This window comes from Natrix helvetica, assembly GCF_964273705.1.
Source record: "Natrix helvetica genome assembly, chromosome: Z".
Taxonomy (NCBI): domain Eukaryota; kingdom Metazoa; phylum Chordata; class Lepidosauria; order Squamata; family Natricidae; genus Natrix; species Natrix helvetica.
In genome coordinates this window covers 87421118-87444056 of record NC_138554.1, presented here as the reverse complement: position 1 = coordinate 87444056, position 22939 = coordinate 87421118, and the positions used below count along the sequence as shown (strand labels likewise).

Below are 22939 nucleotides of genomic sequence, written 5' to 3'. Positions count from 1 at the left end.
GCATGGCCTCCACAAATTCAGAAGCACAGGCCCAAGGAGAGGGGGTGGAGGAGACCCAGGGCAGGCTTAGGCCCAGAACAGCAGCCTCTAAGCCTGTGGCAGAGCAACGCCCTTCCAGAGCTGCTGCCAGGGATGAGTCCAGAAGACAAAAGGCCCTGGAAAAACAGGTGGCCAGGGCAGAGAGGCGAGCACAAGCATCTAGGCTTGACTCTCCCAGTAGGTCCAAGTCTCCCCTTGGGGCCCGGTCTCAGGCATCCGACTCACCTACTAGGGGTTTCAGCCCTTCTTCACCTTCAGTTTCCACGGCCAGGCCCAGGAGGGAGGTGACCCCCCCTCCCCTTCCATTTCACCCAGAAATTACAGGGCAAGAGTGGAAGACCCAGGAGAAGGGGGGATCCAGAGATTATTTACCACCAGCTCAATTAGCCCCACGAGGGCCCATTAGAGACCCCTCAGAGGAGGATCTTGAGGATTTAGAGAACTTACCTGCCAGCATCAGGAGACTGATATCTACTGCCATATACAAAGGGATCTCCTTGGGCCTAGCTCAGAGGGATTCATCCCAGAATAGGCCTAGCCCTGCGGCGGCTGCCAGGGGCAGGTCTCCCTCCGTTGCCAGAGGTCACAATAATCCTAGACCACCCTCTCCCTCAGTGGTCAGCGAGGGTTCGATCTTAGGAGAGTCCGCTCACCTAGACCTGGGATTCTCGGAGGATGAGGAGGCTGCATCTCCCGAGGCCCCTGTATTCCCGAGCCGCTTTCCTCCCCCGGCCTTCAAGCCTATGTTACGCAAGGCCAAGAAGACCACACAAATTGGTACGGGGGCTCCCCCAGTGTCCCAACATAGGGATCCAAATCTGGCCATGTTCATAAATCCTAATACGGATAAAGAGGAGGTTCCTACTCCTCCCCTATTCCTAGAGGTGGTTCAGAATCAGTGGGCTAGGCCCTCTTCCCTGCCCAACCCAGGTGGTAACGACAAATGTTACTACAACATGGAGCAAGCCTTTGCTCAGGCACTACAGCTCCCCACAGTGGACGCTCCGGTCGCCCTGCTGGCCAACGCTTCCTCTGTAGTCTTGGGTGACGTGGCCGACAAGCTAAAACCAGAGGATAAGCGTGCAGAGCTCACTCTGCGTAAAAACTTCAACACTTCTGCCTGGGCTATTAAAGCGGCTGCGGCAGCCTCCTACTTTAATCGCACAACGGTTATGTGGCTCCAGCAATTGCAGGACCGCATACCAATTCAGGATGAGCATCTCCACCAAGACCTCACCAAAATTATCTCGGCCACTCAATTCTTGGCGGACGCCACCCTCGACTCCATCAAATTCGCGTCCAGAGCCCTTTCCACCTCTGTGACGGCTCGGAGGCTCTTGTGGCTCCGAAATTGGCAAATGGACAACAAGTCCAAATGGAGTCTGGCGGCGGTGCCCTTCTCGGATCCCAACCTCTTCGGGGCCTCCCTAGACCCCATCCTTGTGGAAAACAAGGATAAGAAGAAAGTCCTTCCTTCTAACACAAAGAAGCTGGACAACCGTCCGCCCTCATACCGTAGGTCCTCCTCCTTTAGGGCTTCGAATCAGGACTACCGACAGCAGAGGTACACTCCCTATAGGTATGATAGGCAGAGCCAACGTAATTATACCAGAATAGGAGCAGGTACCAGGGTCAATCCAAACGGCCCTTTCGCCGGGGGGGGGGGTTGGCCATCCCTTCTGCAGGGGGAAGTGACTCAAACCCGAGTCTACCCATAGGCGGCCGCCTGGCGTCCTTCGCAGACCAGTGAGGTCAGATAACATCCGATGCCTGGGTCAGGGCGACAGTCAGAGAGGGACTCCAGCTGGAGCTCCACGCCCCTCCCCCGACGCTCTTCAGGACTTTCCCCCCCTCCAGGGATCCGGAGAGACGCCGCCTGATGCTCCTCGCAATCCAGCACCTGCTGGACATTCGGGCAGTCGAACCAGTCCCCCGAGAGGAGTGGGGTCAAGGCGTGTACTCCAACCTGTTCATCGTCCCGAAGAGCTCCGGGGGATGGAAAGCGATCCCAGACTTGAATTGTCTCAACTCCTTCCTGGTCTACCGGCGCTTCAAGATGTCCTCCCTCAAATCAATTCTCCTAGGTATCAGGCAGGGCGACTTCATGGCATCAATAGATCTAACAGAGGCATATTTACACATTCCAATTCGGCCGGCTCATCGCAAATTTCTCCGTTTCTCCCATGGGGGTCAACATTTTCAATACAGAGCATTTCCTTTCGGTCTGGCCTCAGCCCCCTGTACATTCACGAAGGTCCTGGCAGCAATGGCGGCTCACCTGCGGTCAAGGCTGGTGAGACTTCATTGCTACCTCGATGACGTGCTCGTCCTCGCCCAATCCCGGGCGCAAGCGGTACAGGACTTGCAGATCACCATCCAGACACTGCAATCCCTGGGCTTCTCCATCAACTTTCCCAAGAGCCATCTCTCACCCTCAACATCAATTCTTCACTTGGGTACAGTAATAGACTCAAGGTCAGGCCTGATTTGTCTCTCCCCAGAATGACTAGCAAGTTTCCAGAAGCTCGCACGACACATCAACACAAGTCGGTCCGCTTCCATCCTGACATTAGCTCGATTATTGGGCAAGATGGTGTCGTGTATCGGGATCATGCCGTGGGCACGACTACACTCCAGAACACTCCAGCGGACTCTCATCCCGTTCCAGAGACGGAGACTGAGCAACTCTCCACGCCCCATTCGGATCCCGCAGGACCTCTGATGGTCCCTGAAGTGGTGGTTGTCCCCGTCCTTGAACCGTGGGGCTGAGTTTTGGGAGCCAAACTGCATTACCATCACGACAGATGCGAGCCTCCTCGGATGGGGAGCAGTGATAGAGTCCAGCCTGGCGCAGGGGCGATGGTCCAAGTCTGACCTGCGCCACATCAATTGGCGGGAGCTGAAGGCAGCTCGCCTAGCTCTGCTTCATTTCCGGGCCTCGATCACCAACCAGCATGTCCTCCTCCTGACAGACAACATTGCAGCAAAGGCCCATATAAACCGTCAAGGGGGGACCCACTCCAGAAGACTGTGGCTGGAGGCTCGGAAGTTGGGCAGATGGGCGGAAAAGAACATGGCATCAATCCTGTCAGATCACATCTCGGGCGTGGCCAATCACCAGGCAAACTGGCTGAGCTGGGTGACGGTGGATCATGGCGAGTGGCGGCTCGACCCGGAGATATTCCACAGGATCTGCCTCAGGTTTGGCGATCCACTGGTGGAGTTGTTTGCCAGCCCGAGCAACACACAGCTTCCTGCTTTTTTCCCGCTTTCCCGCTCACAACGCGGAGGGCATGGACGTCCTCAGGAGTCCGTGGCCTCCCAGTCTGCTTTATGCCTTTCCTCCCCTTCCCCTGATCCAGGGCACCCTGAGGAAGATAGTTTTGGAGGGGGCCCTTGTCATCCTGGTGGCCCCGTTTTGGCTGAGACACCCATGGTTCGCAGACCTTGTCCAGCTGTCAGTGGTGGATCCCTCAGCTGACCGCCTGGCTATTGAACGGCACCTCCTGAGGGGCACGAACCTTTCCGCCAAGGTCATATCCACATCCAGGCGCCCAGGCGCCCCTCGACCAGGTGCATTTATAACTCTATGTGGTCAACCTTTGCATCCTGGTGGGGGTGGTTCCGAATAGACCCGACCTCGGCTTCGGTCGCTCAGGTCCTCGAGTTCCTACAACATGTGTTAGACTGCGGGCTGTCCCATAATACGTTAAAGAGACAGACAGCGGCCCTGTCCTCGGTTCTAGAGGGGGAGGGGCCTTGGTCGTTAACCCAGTCCTTTGGTGAAGCGCTTCCTCAAAGGGGCAGCTAATATGTGTCCTCCTCCTGTACATAGGTTTCCCACATGGGATTTGGCCCTGGTTCTTAGGGCTCTGACGGGGCTCCTTTCGAGCCCCTGAGGACGGTGCATCTTAAATTCCTTACCCTAAAAGTGGTTTTCCTTGTTGCCGTCACCTCAGCCAGACGCATCTCCGAGTTGGGTGCCTTGTCGTCCAAGAAGGACTTGTGTCAGTTCCATCAGGACAGAGTGGTCCTGAGGCTGGACCTGACCTTCCTGCCTAAAATTAATGCCTTATTCCATAGATCGCAGGAGGTCGTCTTGCCCAACTTTTGCCCTTCCCCTGTCCACGAGAGGGAAGTCAGTTGGCATTGGCTGGATGTCCGCCAAGCGCTTCGCATTTATCTCAGGCACACCTGCACTTTTAGACGGTCAGAGGCTTTGTTTTTGTCCTTCCTGCCCAGAGCCCTGGGGCTAGGGTGTCTTCCGCCACTATTGGTAGATGGGTCCGTCAGGCCACCACGGAGGCCTACCAGACGGTTCATCAGACTCCACCTCAGGGTATCACTGCCCACTCAACTAGGAGCAACTACCACCGCCTGGGTTACCAGGGCTCCTTTGGAAGATATCTGCAGGGCGGCCACTTGGGCCTCCCCTTCCCCCTTTGTTCGACACTACTGTCTAGACCAGTGATGGCAAACCTTTTTTGGCTCGCATGCCACAAGTGGGGGGAATGCAGGGGTCTCCAGTGCGGGTGTGCCGCACCCATAATGCAACGCGCAACCACCCCAGTGTACATGCATGCAAAACGCGCGACCACCCCCATTTTTACATGTTTTTTTTGCCCTCCCCAGGCTCCAGGGGCTTTATAGGAGCTGGGAGTGGACGAAAAGAGCCTCCCCCGACCCCCCGGAGGCCCTCCGGAGGCTTCAGGGACTGTCCAGAGGCTTCCCTGAAGCCTTCGGAGTGCTTAAAACCACCCTCCGAGCAAACCGGAAGTGACTTCCGGGTTGCTCGGAGGGTCGTTTTAAGCGCTCCGAAGGCCTCAGGGACGGTCCCTGAAGCCTCCAGGGGGGCAGGGGAGGCTCTTTTCGCCCTCCCCAGGCTCCTATAAAGCCTCTGGAGCCTGGGGAAGGCGAAAAATAGCTTTTAAAAAGGTGAACTCAGCTGGCCAGCTGACAGGGCAGCGCCTCGCGTGCCCTGATAAATGGCTCCGCGTGCCACTTGTGGCACGCGTGCCATAGGTTCGCCATCACGGGTCTAGACCATTTTGCTTCGGGGACGCGGCTTTCGGCCGTAGGGTGCTCCAACAGGTAGCGACCTCCCTCCCCCGGAGTGTCCGACCCACCCTGGGACTTAGCTTGGGTATGTCCCTGTTGTAGCCCCTCCCACCGAAGCCACTGGAAAAAGAGCGTTGGTCCTTACCTGAATGCTTCTTTTCAGTGGCGAAGGTGGGAGGGGCTACTTTCCCGCCCTAGATTAGGGTTCAGGGGTCAGGGTGGTCGATGTTTTTTTCGTACTGTTCTGTTCCGTTGTCTGGTTTTTTTCCCTTACATATTGCTATCAGCTTTTCCATTTGACCTCAGGAACTGGGAGCCAGGAGGGAAAGGAGGATACTTAAGAAAAATCCCTCAGTCTTTGGACCAATCAGGCTGTAACAAACCCTGTTGTAGCCCCTCCCACCTTCGCCACTGAAAAGAAGCGTTCAGGTAAGGACCAACGCTCTTTTTCATTCATAAAGTAATAAATGAAACTAAATTCATTTGATCATTTGGGGATTACAATATTGCACACTTTGAGAACTCATGCCCTAATTTGTTAACTAGCAAGAGGATATTTCTAGTTCTATGCTATGTTTTATAGCCTTTGGCCTGATGTATATCAATAATTACTTCGGCTTTCATACATACATATAGTGCTGTTGAGTCAATATTGACTCCTGGTGACTGCCTGTACAAGTTTCTGAAGTTTTTCTGGCAAGATTTCCCAAATACGATAGTTTGTCATTGCTTCCATCTTATGGTCAGGAGAAAGTGACTGGACTAAGGTCATCCAGCTGTTTCCTAGTTTCTAGTTCAGTTCCTTAACCACAAAACTGGCTTTCAGATTTGGCTTAACTAATCACAAGTATTTATAGCTGAGAGCTGAAGATTTCAAAGACAAAGATGAAATAGAAAGGAATAGCACAGAATGTTCAGATAAGGCTGAGAAGAACTCTAAAATGACTTGGTAACAGAAAAACATCATAAGATAGATGTCATCAGAATCCATGCAGATAAGAAAGTATTTGTTGAGCAAGTTCAGAAATAAAAGGTTATGCAAATTGTCAGATGTATAGGAAACCACCTGCACTGTTAACAAAGTCCCAGGAAAGACTGGCAGTGAATGAGGAAGCAGATGGTAAGTGGGTGGGGGGGAAATAAGACCATCTCAATAGATCTCCCAGAACCTATTCTATTTAGGTTAAAAAAGCAATATCCACCTACTCCATCTTGCTTAAGTTCCTTATTTGTTCATATCGCAAAAAACTAAATAATAAGATCTGGTTACAACTGTTGGCCAGAAAAAGAAATATTCTGTTTTGTTCCTAACACCAGCTTCTTCATCAGCAGAAATAAGAACTACAGGTAGTCCTCTACTTATAACTGTTCATTTAGTAACCATTCAAAGTTAAAATGGTACTGAAAAAAGTGACATGACCATTTTTTACACTTACGACTGTTGTAGCATCTCCATTGCTACATGATCAAAATCAATATGTGTGGCAACTGGTTCATATTGCAGTGTCTGGAATCATGTAATCACATGTGGCAAACTTCTGACAAGCAAAGTCAATGGGGAAGCCAGATTGACTTAGCAACCATGTTATTAATTTAACAATTGCAGTGATTCACTTAACAACTGTAGCAAGAAAAATCATAAAACGGGGCAAAATGCACTCAACAAATGTCTCGCTTTGCAACAGAAATTTTGGACTTAATTGTGGTCATAAATTGAAGACTATCTGTATAGTCTATAAACTCATGAAGCCTATGTGCAAATATATACAGGCATGTGTTTGCAAATACATACAGGCATTTTGTATGCAAATACATACAGGTATGGTTTGTAGCTCAATTGGGAATCATACATTAACCATTATAGGCAATTTTGGTCTTCTGAATGCAAAGAAATGTAAAAACAATGTGTACAGTAATATGCCAATTTAGATGTAATTTTAGGAATATCTGTACTCCAATAAAACAAAAATAAGTCATCTCTGCCTTTGGATAGGCTGTGTAGTATCTTGTTTGTCCTGGAGCACATGTTGAAATGTAGCTACTTAGAGAAACCAGAGAAATCAGAGGTGCCTGGAAAAGAATTGAAACTCCTGGAAGTGATCATATATGGAACAACTGAAAACAACTGAAAGCAAAATCTGAGCAATAGTAGGTTCCAAATCTCTAGATGTGGAAGATGAAGGTATATGTTCTCCTCCTAAGTAATTATGAGCTGATATTTTCCTTCTCAGCATGAAAAGTGTGGCCTAGATCTGTACTATTTTGCACAATGTCTAATTAGGAAGGTGCCCAGTTCAATGATGATTTTGTCACTTGGAATCAGATCTCAAACAACAGATTCCCTGAATCTGGAAGCAACACTATTGGTGGCAATTTCTTAACAGGATGGGAACGTAAGGCCCATAAACTTGCTATTTTGATTCAGTTTGTGCGAGAATTAGGAGCAATGGTTCTGGGGAATAAGATATTCATATCACTTCTCAATAGCTATTTTCCAAGATTTTTTTTTTCTGGGCAAAGTTTTCAGCCCTGAATGGTAGAGTAATACCTGATGACCAAGCCTTCAGACTTATATATATTAGCTCTTCTCAAAGTGATAATATTTGAAATCAATCATGACAAAATTGTGCATTCATATGATATTTTCCTTTCTTGCTGCTGGTGAAAATAAAAGGAATGGAGGGGGGGGGGGAGAATAATATGTAATTAAATACAAAGATTGGAGTCTCAATCTTATATGTAATTGCATGGAGAAAAATATACCCAGACTTGTTCTGTGAGTGGCTTGGTTAGCAATTGTTCATATCTATAGTCCTGATGAAAAAATAAGTTTATTATGAATCCTTGCGTTTACAGCTTCTGCAGATCTGTAAAGCAAAGAAAAGCTGAAGTAAGTATAGTTACAGTTTCACATAGTGATCACTTTGCTTAATTAAATTTATGGTCTCAATTGTGGTCATCCACCTGCATATGAGGCTGATTTATCTTTGTTTATTTTTAAAATATTTCTGCCATGCACTTCATCTGGAAAAGGATTCATTACAAGCCCTACCCCCAAAATAAGCCCTAATTAAGCCCCACCCACCATCTAGCTGTACAAAAAGAGCTGAGGTGCAGGCTTAAAAATCAAGCTCAGATGGAGGGGGAGCTGCCCCATGTGCCCCGCACCCACTTACCCTAGGAATGCTGTGGCCAACCCTCCCATGCCCTGACCCCTGTCACGCGGCTACCCAACTTCTACAGCCACTCACAGCCTCTTGCAGCAAGACTTGAGTGGCCGCTTTTTCCTGCTTTAGCTTTGCCCTCATTTGGAAACTTGGTATTTCACCTTCCTGCCTTTTGTGAACTTTTGGCTGCACACAAAGAAAGCAAAAGCAGCAGAGTCCGTGGCTTGTTTCTTTTCCCCAAACTCCACTAGAATGAGTCTTTGTGAGGCTCATCGTGCCAGCTCCTCGTGCAGCCTCTCACGGCAGAACACTGCAAGGCTTTTTGTGCCATTGTGCATGGGAGCAGTAGCACCATTAGGTTTGCCATACCGGTGCAGCCTCTTGGAGCAAGACACTGCAAGGCTTGTTGTGGATTGCACACAGTGGCAACACCACTACAAGATTCATCACAGAGACCCTGGCTTGTTTCTTTCCCCAAACTCCACCAGAAATGGGTCTTCACGAGTTTGTCATACTGGCATGGCCTCTCGCAACAGGACTCTGAAAGTCCTGTTGTGGCCATGTATGCAGCACCACAACAAATATTGTGACATCCTGCTCAAAGAGGCTGTGCTGGTATGACAAACCTAATGGCGATGCCACCACCGCCGCACGCTATGACACAAGCCTTGCAGTGTCCTGCTGTGAGAGGCTGCGCGACAAGCCAAGCCTCACAAAGACTCATTTCTGGTGGAGTTTGGGGGAAAGAAACAAGCTAGGTCTCTTCTCCTTTTGCTTTCCTTGTGTGTAGCCAAAAGTTAGCAAAAGGCAGGAAGGTGAAATGCCAAGTTCTGTACCTACACCTCATGTATTAAGCCCACTTTCTCAGTCTACCACCCAAGTGACTCTCCCCACTTTCTCAGCCTACCACCCAAGTGACTCTGCTCAGGCTTTAGGAATACCTCGCAAGCAAATTAACCCACCCTTTCACCACGAACAGCCAGCTCCCAACTCAGGGCAAAGCTAAAGCAGGAAGAAGCTGCAACTGTGCCTCCAAACGCACCTGCTCGCTGGCCTCAAGCATGTTCAGAGAGTGCCAGCAATGTCTTTTGCAGCAGCAGAGACCAGAGCCGAAGTGCCATTTTTGGCTTCTGTGGGACGCTGAGCTGCCCTGAAAGGTAGGACAAAAAAAATTAAGACACCCCCGAAAAGAAGCCCTAGCCATTTTTTCAGGGGTCAAAAGAAAATAAGACCAGGTCATATTTTGAGGGAAACACAGTATCTAAAACTGTTTAACTTCGAGATAGATGTTCAATTATATATTCTCTTGAAATAATATTGCCAGATTTTTTTCTTAAAACAGTTTATCATTTCTACTGCCATCTCTCTCTTCTTTCTAACTATAAAACAATACATTTGCATGACAGGTCAGGAACAGCCATAACTATTTCAGTCATAAAGGGCTTAGTGATATCTTACTCTAAGAGAGGTAATTATCTTAATCTATGCAGGCTTTTATGAGCACTCCTTAGGAATAAACTCCACTGATGTTGGTGAGGTTGAAGATGAAGTCTCCTTATATCCTGGAGACTTCATGGACAAATACAGAAAGTTTTCTTAGCAAGTATTTGAAATTGCTTAGTCCCTGCCATCTGCCGATATTATTTTTTCCCCCCAGTCTCATCCTATAGCCCTAAGATTTTCCGATAGTCTTCTATCATATCAATGGATCTATTACATCATATCTAGTGGACTTAATGCATCCTGTCGTATACCATATTGTACTGCGTGGTATGGTATCATATTATATCATTATTTGATCCTTCTTAACTTTTCAAAATCAATCAAGGTCAATTTGCTATCCAGCTAGATTTAGTGATATCACATCTAGATAAACAAACTCATTCTGTAGCATTACCTTTGCAACTGAACACAATACATTTGAGATCTACAGCTTAGATTACATCCTGTTTTGTTTACAATTTTACAGAATATATCTTCACAATGTTACCTATGCCTTAGCCACAGGTCATCATAGAGCAGCGCTGCACCTCTCACACATGTGCATGCCACCCGCCTCTGTTCTTCCATCCTCCAGGCATTTGTGTGACTCCCTGTGCTACTCTGCCCCTGTTCATGCACGCACATCTGCGATCAGCCATGCACACCACACCCTCTTGCATGCATGCATATGCATCGTGCATGCACCCCATGGGAGGCATTGCACATTCACGGTGGAACTTAGCTGGGGTGCCAGCTCCAGTGGCACGTGTGTTCGCCATCACGGTTATAGAGGCATCTTATATTCAGCTTTAGCTGTTCCAATTTTTTCAATCTTGCTAATTATTCCAGACAAAAAGCATGCTCAGAAGTAGTAGCTCTGTCTTTATTACATGGTTATAACAAAAAGAGTGATTAAACAAATAAAGAGGGGTTGGTTCGTCCTTCAGGAAAGAACATGAATCAGGAAAAAGCACGAAGAACATGTGTGCTGCTTATTCTAAAGAATGCATTACATTGTGCTTCAGTTGACAAGGAGCTTGGCATGCCATATTTTTATGATATTTTTATATTTTTGGAGGAGGGAGGAGTTCACTTTATATACTTGAACACCATTTTGTGCACTCCATCTACTACTACTACTAGGCCAGGATGGCAAACCTTTTGGACTCAGCATGATAAAAATTCAAAAAATGCCTACCTTGACTCTGCTGGCATGTCACGTGAACATGTGATGCAATGAAGAGACTGGACAGCCACTTGTCAGAAATGGCATAGGGTCCCCTGCATGAGCAGAGGGTTGGACTAGAGGACCTACAAGGTCCTATTTCTATTGTGTGCTACAATATAATAAAAATACATTTTATTACTTAGTTATCAGACCATATCAAAAAGGTGCAAAAAAAGATTACAGAAAAAAACAGTAGGACATATTCAATAACAATTGTCATTTCTCCAATCAGTCCAAATCTTGTTTTTTGTACCCAATTCTTTTCAAAATGGTCTTTAATATGGAAATGATAGTCTTCATGGTAATATGCATATTCATTTTCTACAAGAGATATAATAGTTCATCCTGAATGCACCAATATTTCTGAGATTTTTATAATAAAGATCTAAGTAAATGGCTTTCCAGAAAAAGTAATCAAACAGATTGTATATGATATCTTCAATAATTGGTATAGCACATATGCACAGTCTTTCTGCACCTTTCTAGTTACCAGAGAAGGGCTCTGTTGTGTACTACATTTAGAGTCTAGATCATGGATATCAAAATTGTGGCGTCATGTTGACGTTATTTGATGTATCACAATGTTTTTCCCTTTTATGGAGCTAGGGTGGGCCTGTGTGTGACATATCTGGCCCATGGACTGCCAATTTGACACCCTGATCTAGATGATCTAAAATGAAGAATGTTTACAACCCAGGAAACCTTAATTTAGAATAATTTCTTCCAATCTATTAATTGGATTTATTACTATTACGATGCTATGTGAACTCATATGATGTGTTTTATAAACTGTATTTTTATTTACTAGGTTACATTAAGTAAGGTAATTATGTGTGGCATAAACTATTAAGCAAAGCATGATTTAGGATACTATGGGAATATAGTTACCATGTATGTATGTATGTATGTATGTATGTATGTATGTATGTATGTATGTATGTATGTATATGTATTACACTCCTCTCTTATTTTTATAGTTCTGTGGAAGGATCTCTTCCTCCTAGCCTTCAGAAGACTTTAAGACTTGGGGGGAGGGTACCTCTTGATGTGCCCTAATTGTGGCTTTTGTTCTTGTTGACTTTTTCAGTGTTGGTGTGATGTGATTTTGCATTCATTATTGTAAGCTACCCAGAGTAGCATTTCTGCGACCCTGATATCAACCAACCAATCAATGGCTGTTTACCTGCCGTAGGTCTACATCCATTCCCTACATGCAGTGCACACCTATCAGCTGGTGACAATCAGTTGTGTGCCTATTGAAGCAACTGCCCTCAGCAAAAGCTTCCGGGCTATCTCGAGTCCTTTACCTGTCAGGCCCCCACCAATATCCTTGCGGGTTCACCAGAAAGCAGCGAGGATGGCTTCCCAGGACACTCGAGAGCCTGAGTCTGGGGCCTCTTAGTTCGCGGGGGTAACTGGCTGGTGATACGTGAGGTTTGCCGAAGCGATCCCAGGCAGAGGGGAGCAATTCTGCAGCCCTAAAAGAATCGAATGGCTCGGGGTATTACTTAACCGCATTTAACCGCTTTGTTGCAGCTACTGTATTGTTTATTCGGAGGCCTTGCTTTAATTGCTTTGGGGAAGGAGGCGCCTGACACAGTGGGACTCGCATATAGGTGTCAAGGAGGGACAGATCCACTCTGTGACAGCACCGCCGCCGCTTTAATAACAGCAGTTGCGGCGGCGGCAAGGGGGCGAGGCACATTTCCTTCCCCTTTTCGCTAAAGGAGAAGCGTTCTTTCTGGCGTAGCCTTGCGGCGAGGAGCAAAAGGGTCAGATCACCGCGCAGGGCCGGCGCAGTCCTCTGCCAGTGGAACCTAGGTTGCTGGAGCAGCTTGGCGGCGGCCCCTCGGCTTCCCAAAGTGCAGGGGTAGGCTCCGTTCCCTCATCTCTGGATCGCCAAATCACGCTCAGCCAACATGGATCCTGACTCTAAGAGGACCGCGGCGGAGGAAGGGAGCCCGTTGCAGCCCGAGGAAGAAGTGGACCCCAGGATTCAAGTAAGCGGAGCCTCCGATCGCCCTACCCGAGATCCTTGGGAGAATGGCCCCAGAAGCGCGATTATAGTGGAAAGTGGGTGGGGTGATAGGATCGGGGCGCGAGCAGGTCTGTAATTACAAAGTAAGCGCGCGTTGTACGCCCTTGTTCTTTGAATCATCCTGAATATCGTTCGCTTTTTCTCAATCGGGCGTTTTCCTATCCGTTATTTTGATGGTGGTGGGTCATCTCCCCTGTTTTTGGCTTTGGCTTTATTAGATTTCCGCCGAAGAATTTCTACAACTGGCTGGAGAAACTCATTTCAAAGGAAAGATGCTCCCGTTTCTAAAGGGGCTTTATTCTTCCTCTACGGAGCGACATTTTCTTTCCCGTGGCGGATCTTTCCTCTCCCAGTTTGCTTCAGTTTCCTGGATTCAGTTTCCTGGATTAAAATAAATAAATTCAGCTCCTCTCCGCAATCCGTTTTTATCTTTATAGGTTCTTTTAGTTACGCGAACCGGGAGGTGGGTCGAAAAGGAGATGGGAGACCACCAAGGGATGCCGCTCGTGAGCTAGAAGAACTCTAAAAGGTTGGCGGCGAGTTAGAAAAGATTGGAAAGGGCATTGGGGGTAATTTAATCCACAGGATCTTGCTGTAGTCCTATTAAAAGGCAGTACTTCATCGTTGTTAGTAGATGATGCCAGCTCCTGCTCTAAATGTCATGACCCTGTCATGAAGTAAGTGTACATCTCTGGATGTCCCCAAACTCTGATGTGTTGTAGTAGTTCAGATCATCCCCAAGCTGGTCTGCGGATCTCAGGCGACAGCATTTAACTGGATACAGCTAATCTTGAAAAGTGGGTTGGTACATGGATGGAAAACAGCTATGAAATCCCAAAGCCATAAAGACAGACAAAAAAAAATCATCCTAGAAAAAGGAGGGTGGCAAATCAGTTTCATATCCTTGCCAATAAAAGTATATTTGTGATAGTTTGACTTGAGGGAAAGATATCTAGATGTAGATTTAACTCAGATTGGGGAGGTTAACATAAAGACTGTTAGATACTAGCTATAGTTATAATGGTTTCCACCAAGGTCCTCTGTTCCGGTGGGAACAGAGGTTTAATCTCATTGGTCGAAGGGTCTGACATCTCCCTATAAAAGGGTTGCTGTCAGACTCAACCTTCGCTGGATTGTATATAGTTGTTCTGTTACAATAAAGAGCTGTTGTTGCCTTTAGCCTGAGTGTGCCTTTCCATTACCCGATCTAACACTGGCGACAAAGGTGGGATTGGAAGGCAACTAGGCGAATCAAAAAGAGCGTAGCAATCCAGCAAGTAAATCCAGCCCAGAGCTCAACGCGGCTTCGAGCAGCCATTTTTGAGCGGCAAACTCAAAACGTCCTCAGAATACTACGCACGCCCCACCGACTCCGTATGACCCAGTCACCGAGCACTGGGACTCGTATGTGCTAAGGTTCGACTGCTTCCTCAAAGCCAACAACCTCATGGGCCTTTCTGAAGGCCGCAAGAAGAACATGTTCCTCGGTTACTGTGGGCAGGAAGTGTTTGAAACTGCCAAAGACCTCTCTGAGCCAACACCGTTACAATTGGTTGCTTGGTCAGTGCTTCAACAGACGCTGAGGACCCACTACGCTCTCAAGCCGTCTAAGCACGTCCGCCAGCATGAATTTAATATTCGCAACCAGAAGGAAAGCAAATCGATCAACGAGCACGTGGTGCTACGAAAGGCTGCAGCGTACTGCGAGTTCTGAGACCTAGACAAACTTATTCTTGACTGCATCATATACGGTGTGCAGGACATTAATTTACAGAGGAGGTTACTTTCCAAATCTGACCTCACTCTGCAAATTACCTTTGATGAAGCCAGGGCATCAAAATCGGCCATTAAGTCTACAGAAACTCTGCAGAACCAAAGCACTCCGCTAGACACGCGGAAGAGTGCATGCGCACAACACAAGGCTGCAGAGGCCAAGAACTCAGAAGACGAAGATGACAGCTACTGCATACGCAGTAGCCGCACCAAGCCGCAAATGCAAACCGCGTCTCCTGGCTTGCACTAGCTGAGGAGGAGACCATGCCAGATCGTTTTGCCATTTCCGCGACGCTATCTGCCAGTGCTGCGAGCGAAAGGGGCACATTGCCAAGGTTTGCAGAAGCAAGCACCCCATGACGACCTGGCAGCCAAGAAGCCAGCCTAACCGCCAGCAGAGGCCCGACCAAGGGGCATGGCAGCCACCACCACGGCTCTCAGAGGGTGACACCAGAGTCACCTACCACACTTCAATCGGCTAAGTCCGCACAAGACGGTAAAAAAAGCTGAAGGTCACAGTCCTCATTGAGGGTTCTCCATGAGAGATGGAAATCGACACAGGGTCATCATTGACCATCATGCCATGCTCTACACTAAAGCAGGCTATCCCTAACCTGAAGAAGCAACATCTACGCGCCCCTGACATCTACCTTCACGATTACCAGGGGAACCAAGTCCCCATCGTGGGCCAGGGCACCTTCCAGGTGAACTTCAACAACTTCAGCGGCCAGCTCCCAGTGACAGTGATCAGCGGTGACCTGCAGAGCCTCCTGGGGCTTGACTGGTTCGAAGCCCTGGGCCTAGAAGTGACCGGTATCAACGAGAGCGCTGACGAACTATTCACAGACCCTACCCTGGAGACGCCAGTCCTTCGTATTGACTGTTTAGAGACTGGTCCCGTCTCGCTTAGTAACATTGCCCGCCACTCTGCAAGCGATTCCATGATCAAACAGGTTTTGAACTGGGTGTGGAGGGGATGGCCCAAGGGTCTAATTTCAAAATATACTATTGTAAGAGAGATGAATTTGTTGTTAATGGCTGTTTGCTGTGGAGGGACTGGGTCATTGTTCCACCCAAACTGCACATTGCAGTATTAGAGGCTTTACATGTAGGGCATCCTGGAATTGTCAGGATGAAGTCTTTGGCCAGGAGTTACGTGTGGTGACCTGACATGGACAGGGAGATCGAAGAATGGGTGGCTACCTGCACACCATGCCAGGAGTCCAGACCAGCTCCCTCAGAGGGGCCTGCTAAGGAATGGGAGCGACCTCAAGCACTGTGGTCTAGGATGCACATTGATTTTGCTGGCCCAGTTCATGGCCAGACATTCCTCGTAGTTGTGAACGCCAACTTGAAATGGCTAGAGGTAGTCCAGATGACCTCCACTGCGGCAGAAGTGGTCATTAAGGTACTACTGAGACTTTTCTTCACACACGGCCTGCTAGACGTCTGGTCTCTGACAATTCACGGCCATGCAATTCGACTCCTTCTGAGCAGCACAGGGAATTAGTCATGCCCTGGTCGCGCCATTCCATCTGGCCTCCATTGTCAGGCGGAGAGAATGGTGAGATCTGCAAAAGAGGCCCTATCTAGGATGGGCGCGGGAGATTGGCAAACACGGGTTGACCATTATCTGCTAATTTAACACATCACATCAAGTGCCACTACAGGGGGAAGCCTCTCCGAGCTTCTCATGGGTTGCCGGCTAAGGTCCTACTTAGACCGGCTACACCCAAACTATTATGCTGCATTGCCCCCTGACTCAACAAGCAAAATTCAGAATTTTAGCATAGGGGATTCAGTTTACGTCCACAACTACACCGGGGGAACTCTATGAATTCCTGCGAAAGGTTCCAGGAGCTTCCATCAAGCAGAGCTGCGGAGCAAACAGGTCCATCCAACCTGTCCGAAGAACACCCTCCGACTGAACTGCGCAGGTCTGGCAGAGCTACTAAAAAGCCCGCCTACCTGTGTGACTACGTTACTAGTAGGATTATTCCATCTAAGAGGGGAGGGATGTTAGATACTAGCTACAGTTATAATGGTTTCCACCAAGGTCCTCTGTTCCGGCGGGAACAGAGGTTTAATCTCATTGGTCGAAAGGTCTGACAGCTCCCTATAAAAGGGCTGCTGTCAGACTCAACCTTCACTGGATTGTACATACTTGTTCTGTTACAATAAAGAGCTGTTGTTGCCTTTAGCCTGAGTGTGCCTTTCCATTACCTGATCTAACAAAGACTGGTGCCACGTTGACAGCTTACATAGGAAGGGATGTTATATATTCTGTTACAATCTCTCACTTTCCCTATTGCTGCTAAAACTGATAAAGTTGTAGGAAGCATCTCCTTCCCTACTACAAACATGGCCAATTTGTGAATGTAGTGGAAATTTGTAGTTTGGGAATCAGAAGAAAGATTTATTGGTGACTAAGGAAATGGCACTTTTTAAATACCATAGCCATTGCACATTTTCTACGAAATTCCTTCTCTATGTGGTTCTTCTGTGGATCTGGTGCCCACTAAAAGATTTATATTGCCAGTTGTCTGGCACAAATGGATTCATTCAGTGATGCCAGTGTCTCGATCTTGGTTTCATTTTGCTGGCAGTGGTTTGTAACTTCTGTGATTTTTGTGATTTATTTTTTTGGAATTGTGTTTGCTTTCCCCATTAATTTTTTCTTAAGCTCTTTGGAATACAGTTAAGTGGACTTTGTTATGAATAAAATCCTGATTGCTTTTACAGTCCACTTTTTTTATTACAAAAAATGTTATATTCATTCTTATGAGATTCATGCCAATAAACTTAAGAGTTTCCTTCATTTTGTCAGATTGGGGTTGGTAACAATAATCATGATATTGCCATGGATGGAAAATGTTTACCAGCCAATTACATTGGCAATTCACTGCAAGTATTCCTTTCAGTAGAGTTTCATAATACCTTTCCATAGACAGGGAAGCAAAGTTAAAATAAAAAGCAATGGACTGCAAATGATCCAAAACATCGTTTGAAAGAAGAAGCTATTTTTCCTTTCCTTCCCTCCCTGTCAGTCCCTGACTTGAAGGAGACTTTGTTCCTTTATAGTTAGTTATGTATGTATTTGATTTTTTAACTTTAACTTTTATTACTTTATAAGTAACTTGAGGCCAGAATACCAGTTATCCTTGACTTAAGACAATTGAGATCAGAAGCAAGATGGTTAAATGAGTTGCAATCAATTTGACCTTTTACCATGGTTATTAAGTGAACCATATGGTGGTTAAACAAATTCAGCTTCCCTGATTGGCTTGTCAAACTAGCTGAGAAGGTCCCAAATTGTGACCACATGACTCCAGGATGCTGTATTCATCATAAATACACACCAGTTGCTAAGTGCTTCAATTTTGATCATATGACTGCAAGGATGTTGCAATGGTCATAAAAGTGGAATGGTTGTAATTAAATGTTTTCATTGCTTTTGTAACTTGAACAGTTACTAAATGAATGGTTGTAAATTTAGACTATCTGTACTCCTTCTTTCTCTTATTTTCCCTGCAATAGTAACCTTATGAGGTGGGTTGAACTGAGAGAGAGTAATGGGCTCAATGTCACCCATATCTTAACCTTTCAAACCTGATTAGAACTCACAGCCTCATGTTTTTTAGGTCAGCATCTTAACCCCTACACAAAATTGTTTCTGTTTTTAAAATTTCTTAAGTGAATTTAAAATGGTTGTATATTTTTTATAGATAGATACTGGCAGTAGCACAAAAAATAAAAATCTAGCTTTTGAGTAAGTTTATCTGTTCAAACATCTCCTTGTTTATATTATTGGCACTCTTTCTGAACGTGGAACAATTATGCTAGTTTGCTCTATAATACTATTGTAACAATTAGTAAACAATTGAAAGAGAAGCTCTGAAAATCTTTGTTTTCCCTCTTTTTTCGAATCTCAGAGGACTAAAAATCTATAGATGCAAACTAGTTATAATATTGATGTAACTATCTGATACAAGGAATGATAAAATGTATAGTGACATCACTGTGAAAATAATGTAAATTACATAATTCATGACTTCATAACACATATAACATACATATCCCCTTCTCTGCCATATAGACATCATGCAAGGAATTCAATCAAAAACCTTGATAGCCAAATGAGCTTTGTCAAATCTCTCTCTTACTAAAAGTAAAGCTGTACTTCAGATTCTCTCTAAATTTTTAGTGAGAAGGTGGGAAAAATATGTACATTGTCTTATTCTCCTTGCAAGAATGACAGGGCAAACATTTAATAAATATAAAAATATGTTAGTATTTTATGCTATGACTTTTGCATGGAATTTCTTTATTTACTATTGGAACCAAACACTTAGGCCTTCAAGAACTAAGAGAATATGTTGTATTTGTCATCCCACTTTTTCCCAATCTTATGTCTATTTGATCATTTGTCATTTTGCTAATAGTGCCACACTAAATAATTATGCAGAGTTCAATAGTAATAGAAAAAAAACCTGAAACTGAAATTAGAATTGTGTTAAAAATTAAACTTCAAAAGCTGTCTGGTCTCTGTTTCTGCCCTTTCAAACAGCCTAGCTAAAGTAAAGTTCAGTTTTACTTTTAAATGTTTTCTATCCTTCTGTTTCCGTTTAACATTCCATTAGGGGCCTCTCTGTGAATTGCCAGATGACACTTAATAACTTGATTCCTCCCACAGCTCCCTCAGTGTCTTATTACTCAACATATTATTTTGGCTTTCTTCTAGGGAGAACTAGAAAAGTTGAATCAATCTACAGATTATATTAATCGGAGAGAAACGGAACTTGAGGTATACTTTTTCTTTACTGTTTTATCTAAACATTCAGCTATATTTCTTTTATTTATTACATTTCAGCTGGAAAAGAAACTGATGAAAACATTTGTATGGATTAAATCAGTGAATGAAGGAAAAGAAAGTCAACTATATCCATCTCTGATACTGAAATTGGATGAAACATTCTGTGCATAGTACCATGGATTCCATTAATCTTGTTTATTAATCTTACGCCAACCCAAAAAATCCTGCTTAGGAATCCATGTGGCAATTAATGTTGTTTCAAAATCTTGTTTTATTTTTTTAAGGTACCAAACATACCTTTTCTTAGGGTACAAAACTTAGAAAAAAGCAGGAAAGTAAACTTATAAATAGAATTCATTTATCCCAAAACTATATAGATTATTAAAAATAAAAATGTTAAAACATATACAAAAATATAGTAGTAACAAAATTATTGTATTTCTAAATTCATAAAAACAACACAACCAATGCAACTATCAAACAAATTAATTTGAGACCACATGAAAATATATATATTTTTAAATCAGGGCAACTTGGTCTACCCAAATATGGGACGGAGCATACTGTTCCGCTTTTGCCTTTCAACCCCAATCCAGGGCCTTTGCAGGCAGTCACTTTTGTGACTAACTATTTTTGTGTTAAATTTATATTTATTTCCTTTTATTTTTTTTGTCAGTAAATATAAATTTAACACATGAAAATATATTTTCTGATCTTTCTTTTCTGTGAATATAAAGCCATGTGACACTCAGGGCCGGATTTTCCTATAGGCCAGTGATGGCGAACCTTTTTTGGCTCGCGTGCCACAAGTGGAGGGAGCGCAGGAGGGTCAAGTGCGGGGATGCCGCACCCATAATGCAACGCGTGACCACCCCAGTGCGCATGCGCGCAAAACGCGCAACCACCCCATTTTTACATGTGTTTTTTGCCCTCCCCAGGCTCCAGGGGCTTTATAGGAGCCTGGGAAGGGCGAAAAGAGCCTCCCCCGACCCCCCGGAGGCCTTCCGGAGGCTTCAGGGACTGTCCAGAGGCTTCCCTGAAGCCTTTGGAACGCTTAAAACCACCCTCCGAGCAAACCGGAAGTGACTTCCGGGTTGCTCGGAGGGTGGTTTTAAGCGTTCCGAAGGCTTCAGGGACGGTCCTTGAAGCCTCCGGGGGGGGCGGGGGAGGCTCTTTTCGCCCTCCGCAGGCTCCTATAAAGCCTTTGGAGCCTGGCGAAGGCGAAAAATAGCTTTTAAAAAGGTGAACTCAGCTGGCCAGCGCGCACATGCGCGCTGGCCAGCTGACAGGGCAGCGCCTCGCGTGCCCTGACAAATGGCTCTGCGTGCCACTTGTGGCACGCGTGCCATAGGTTCGCCATCACGGCTATAGGCTAACTAGGCTTTAGCCTAGGGCCTCAAGATCAAGAGGGGCCTTTTATTTATCCATGCCACATTTTTTATAAAGGTTAGTACCAATTACAACATGTTTCATTTAATATATTGATATATATCACAGTAATGATGTATTTTATTATCTCTCATGTAATTTACAAACTTAAAAATGGGAGGTGAAAGAGCCCCATAAGTGGAATAGCCTAGGGCCTCTTTTCATCTAAATCCGGCCCTGGTGACACTCAAAACGTACGTTATACCAGAGCAATTATAAATTATATTTGGACATAACAATAATCCAGAATTCCTATCTTACTATGAATTAGCAAGGTGGTGGGTAACTCAGCCTCTCACTTCCAATTTTGTGTGTGTAATGCTAATAAGTTGCAGACAGCTATAATAGACTTGTGGTTAGGTTGGTCCAAACAAGATGTGCCTATAAGCCAGTAATAATTTAGAATGCTTGTTTTTTCCCCCTGAATATGGTTTATTTTTCACAACAAAAAATAATAACAAGAAAAACAAAGCCATGGGTCACGTTGTCATAAGCTTTTCCTGTATCAACCATATCAGTAGATAAAATACAACTAGCCACATTCATCAACCTGCTGCTTTTTCATATAACTTAGGATAATGAAAAAATAATACAATTATTATCTGCTGTTAGAGATGATGCTTGGATTTGATTGCCTAGCATTTTTAGATTTTTACATCTAAAATGTAAAGGCACATAATGAAATATTTTTTATTGGAGAAGATATAGCTTCCATAAAAGAAAAATGCTATTTGTTTGGCATTGGTTTTTGTGGTACAAATCCAAGAAAACCACATGTTGCCTTAATATTATAGATAACCAAACCATTTAGATCATTTTCTGATCCCTTTCATATATGTTTGTGTGATTTATACCTTGTTTCGTGTGTAGCTGTTGGAAAATTGTGTTTACCTAACATTAATTTCTTGCACCTTCACATTTAAACTCCTTTTGGTTCATCATAGCCAGCATCAGATCAAAATTCAGAGTCTTGGCAAAGGGGAAGCAGCTATTCTGGGAAACTACTGCAGTGTCAATCAGGCAACCTCTGCTAGGATCTCTCGATGTTAATGTGTGCAAAGGGCAGCAAGGGATATGTCCAACTTTACTGGCTGGTGCTTTGCATATATGGCTTTTTGAATCAGGCAGGAGTGTTATGGAGCATTCACCTACTTTTCAGCATATGCCAGTAACTTGATCAGTAGAGTGTTTATGGAAATTAATAGCCAGAGGTAATGTTATCTTTATTATCTTTATGCTTACCTGTTAGAATACTGTAGAAGTGCACATCCTGTGTAGATAGGAGTTTGGAGTAGATAATCTTATTATTATTTGAGTCTGTCTATTTTATAAAGCTGGTATTGCCACTTGCTTTAAATCCAGAGTACGCCAATTAAAATTATGGACAAAGTTTATATTTTATATTTTACCTCTTGTGGATTTTTTTAAAATCAAAAAGTAATGTGAGAAATAACGTGTTTCCCTGAAAATAGGACCTCCCCCAAAAGTAAGCCCTATCACCTTATTGGTTCATGTGCTAAATACAGGCTAACCCCCCAAAATAAGACCTATTTAAGTGCCATCACAGCTGGTGCCAGCCATTTCCTTTGGTTCTTGTAGTAACATGACACGAGGTGAGGAGTTGTAGAGGGGGAAGGCAAGGGGGAAGAATTGCCTAAGGTGCCACCGGGAAACAGCTGATGTGTCACTGCTTTCAGAGCCTGCATGTCTTTGCTAAACAGATCTGCTGCTGCTTTTGGAGCCTGAATGCCTCCGCAAAACAGCTGATTTGCCACCGTTTTTGGAGCCTGCATGTCTTCGCTAAACAGATCTGCCGCTCGGGTGGGATTCAATTTTTTTTACTTCCACTTCTGTGGGCATAGCTTGGCAGGTATGGCTTGGCAGGGGTCATGTGACTGGCTGTGAATGACCTC

At 45.2% G+C, this 22939-nt stretch overlaps 1 protein-coding gene across 2 annotated transcripts in view; it reads left to right on the top strand.

Annotated features, from left to right (window-relative positions):
* Positions 1-12316: 12316 nt before the first annotated feature.
* SH3BP5 (SH3 domain binding protein 5) overlaps positions 12317-22939 on the top strand; it is a gene marked incomplete at its 3' end in the record, with an annotated part of 102592 nt that continues 91969 nt past the window's right edge. For both annotated transcript variants that reach the window (XR_014176762.1, XM_081970118.1), the window contains exons 1-2: positions 12317-12974; positions 19527-19589. Coding sequence is in view for 1 of the 2 variants with exons in the window: in XM_081970118.1 (XP_081826244.1) it covers positions 12894-12974; positions 19527-19589 (144 nt within the window). The remainder of the gene's footprint in view (positions 12975-19526; positions 19590-22939) is intronic.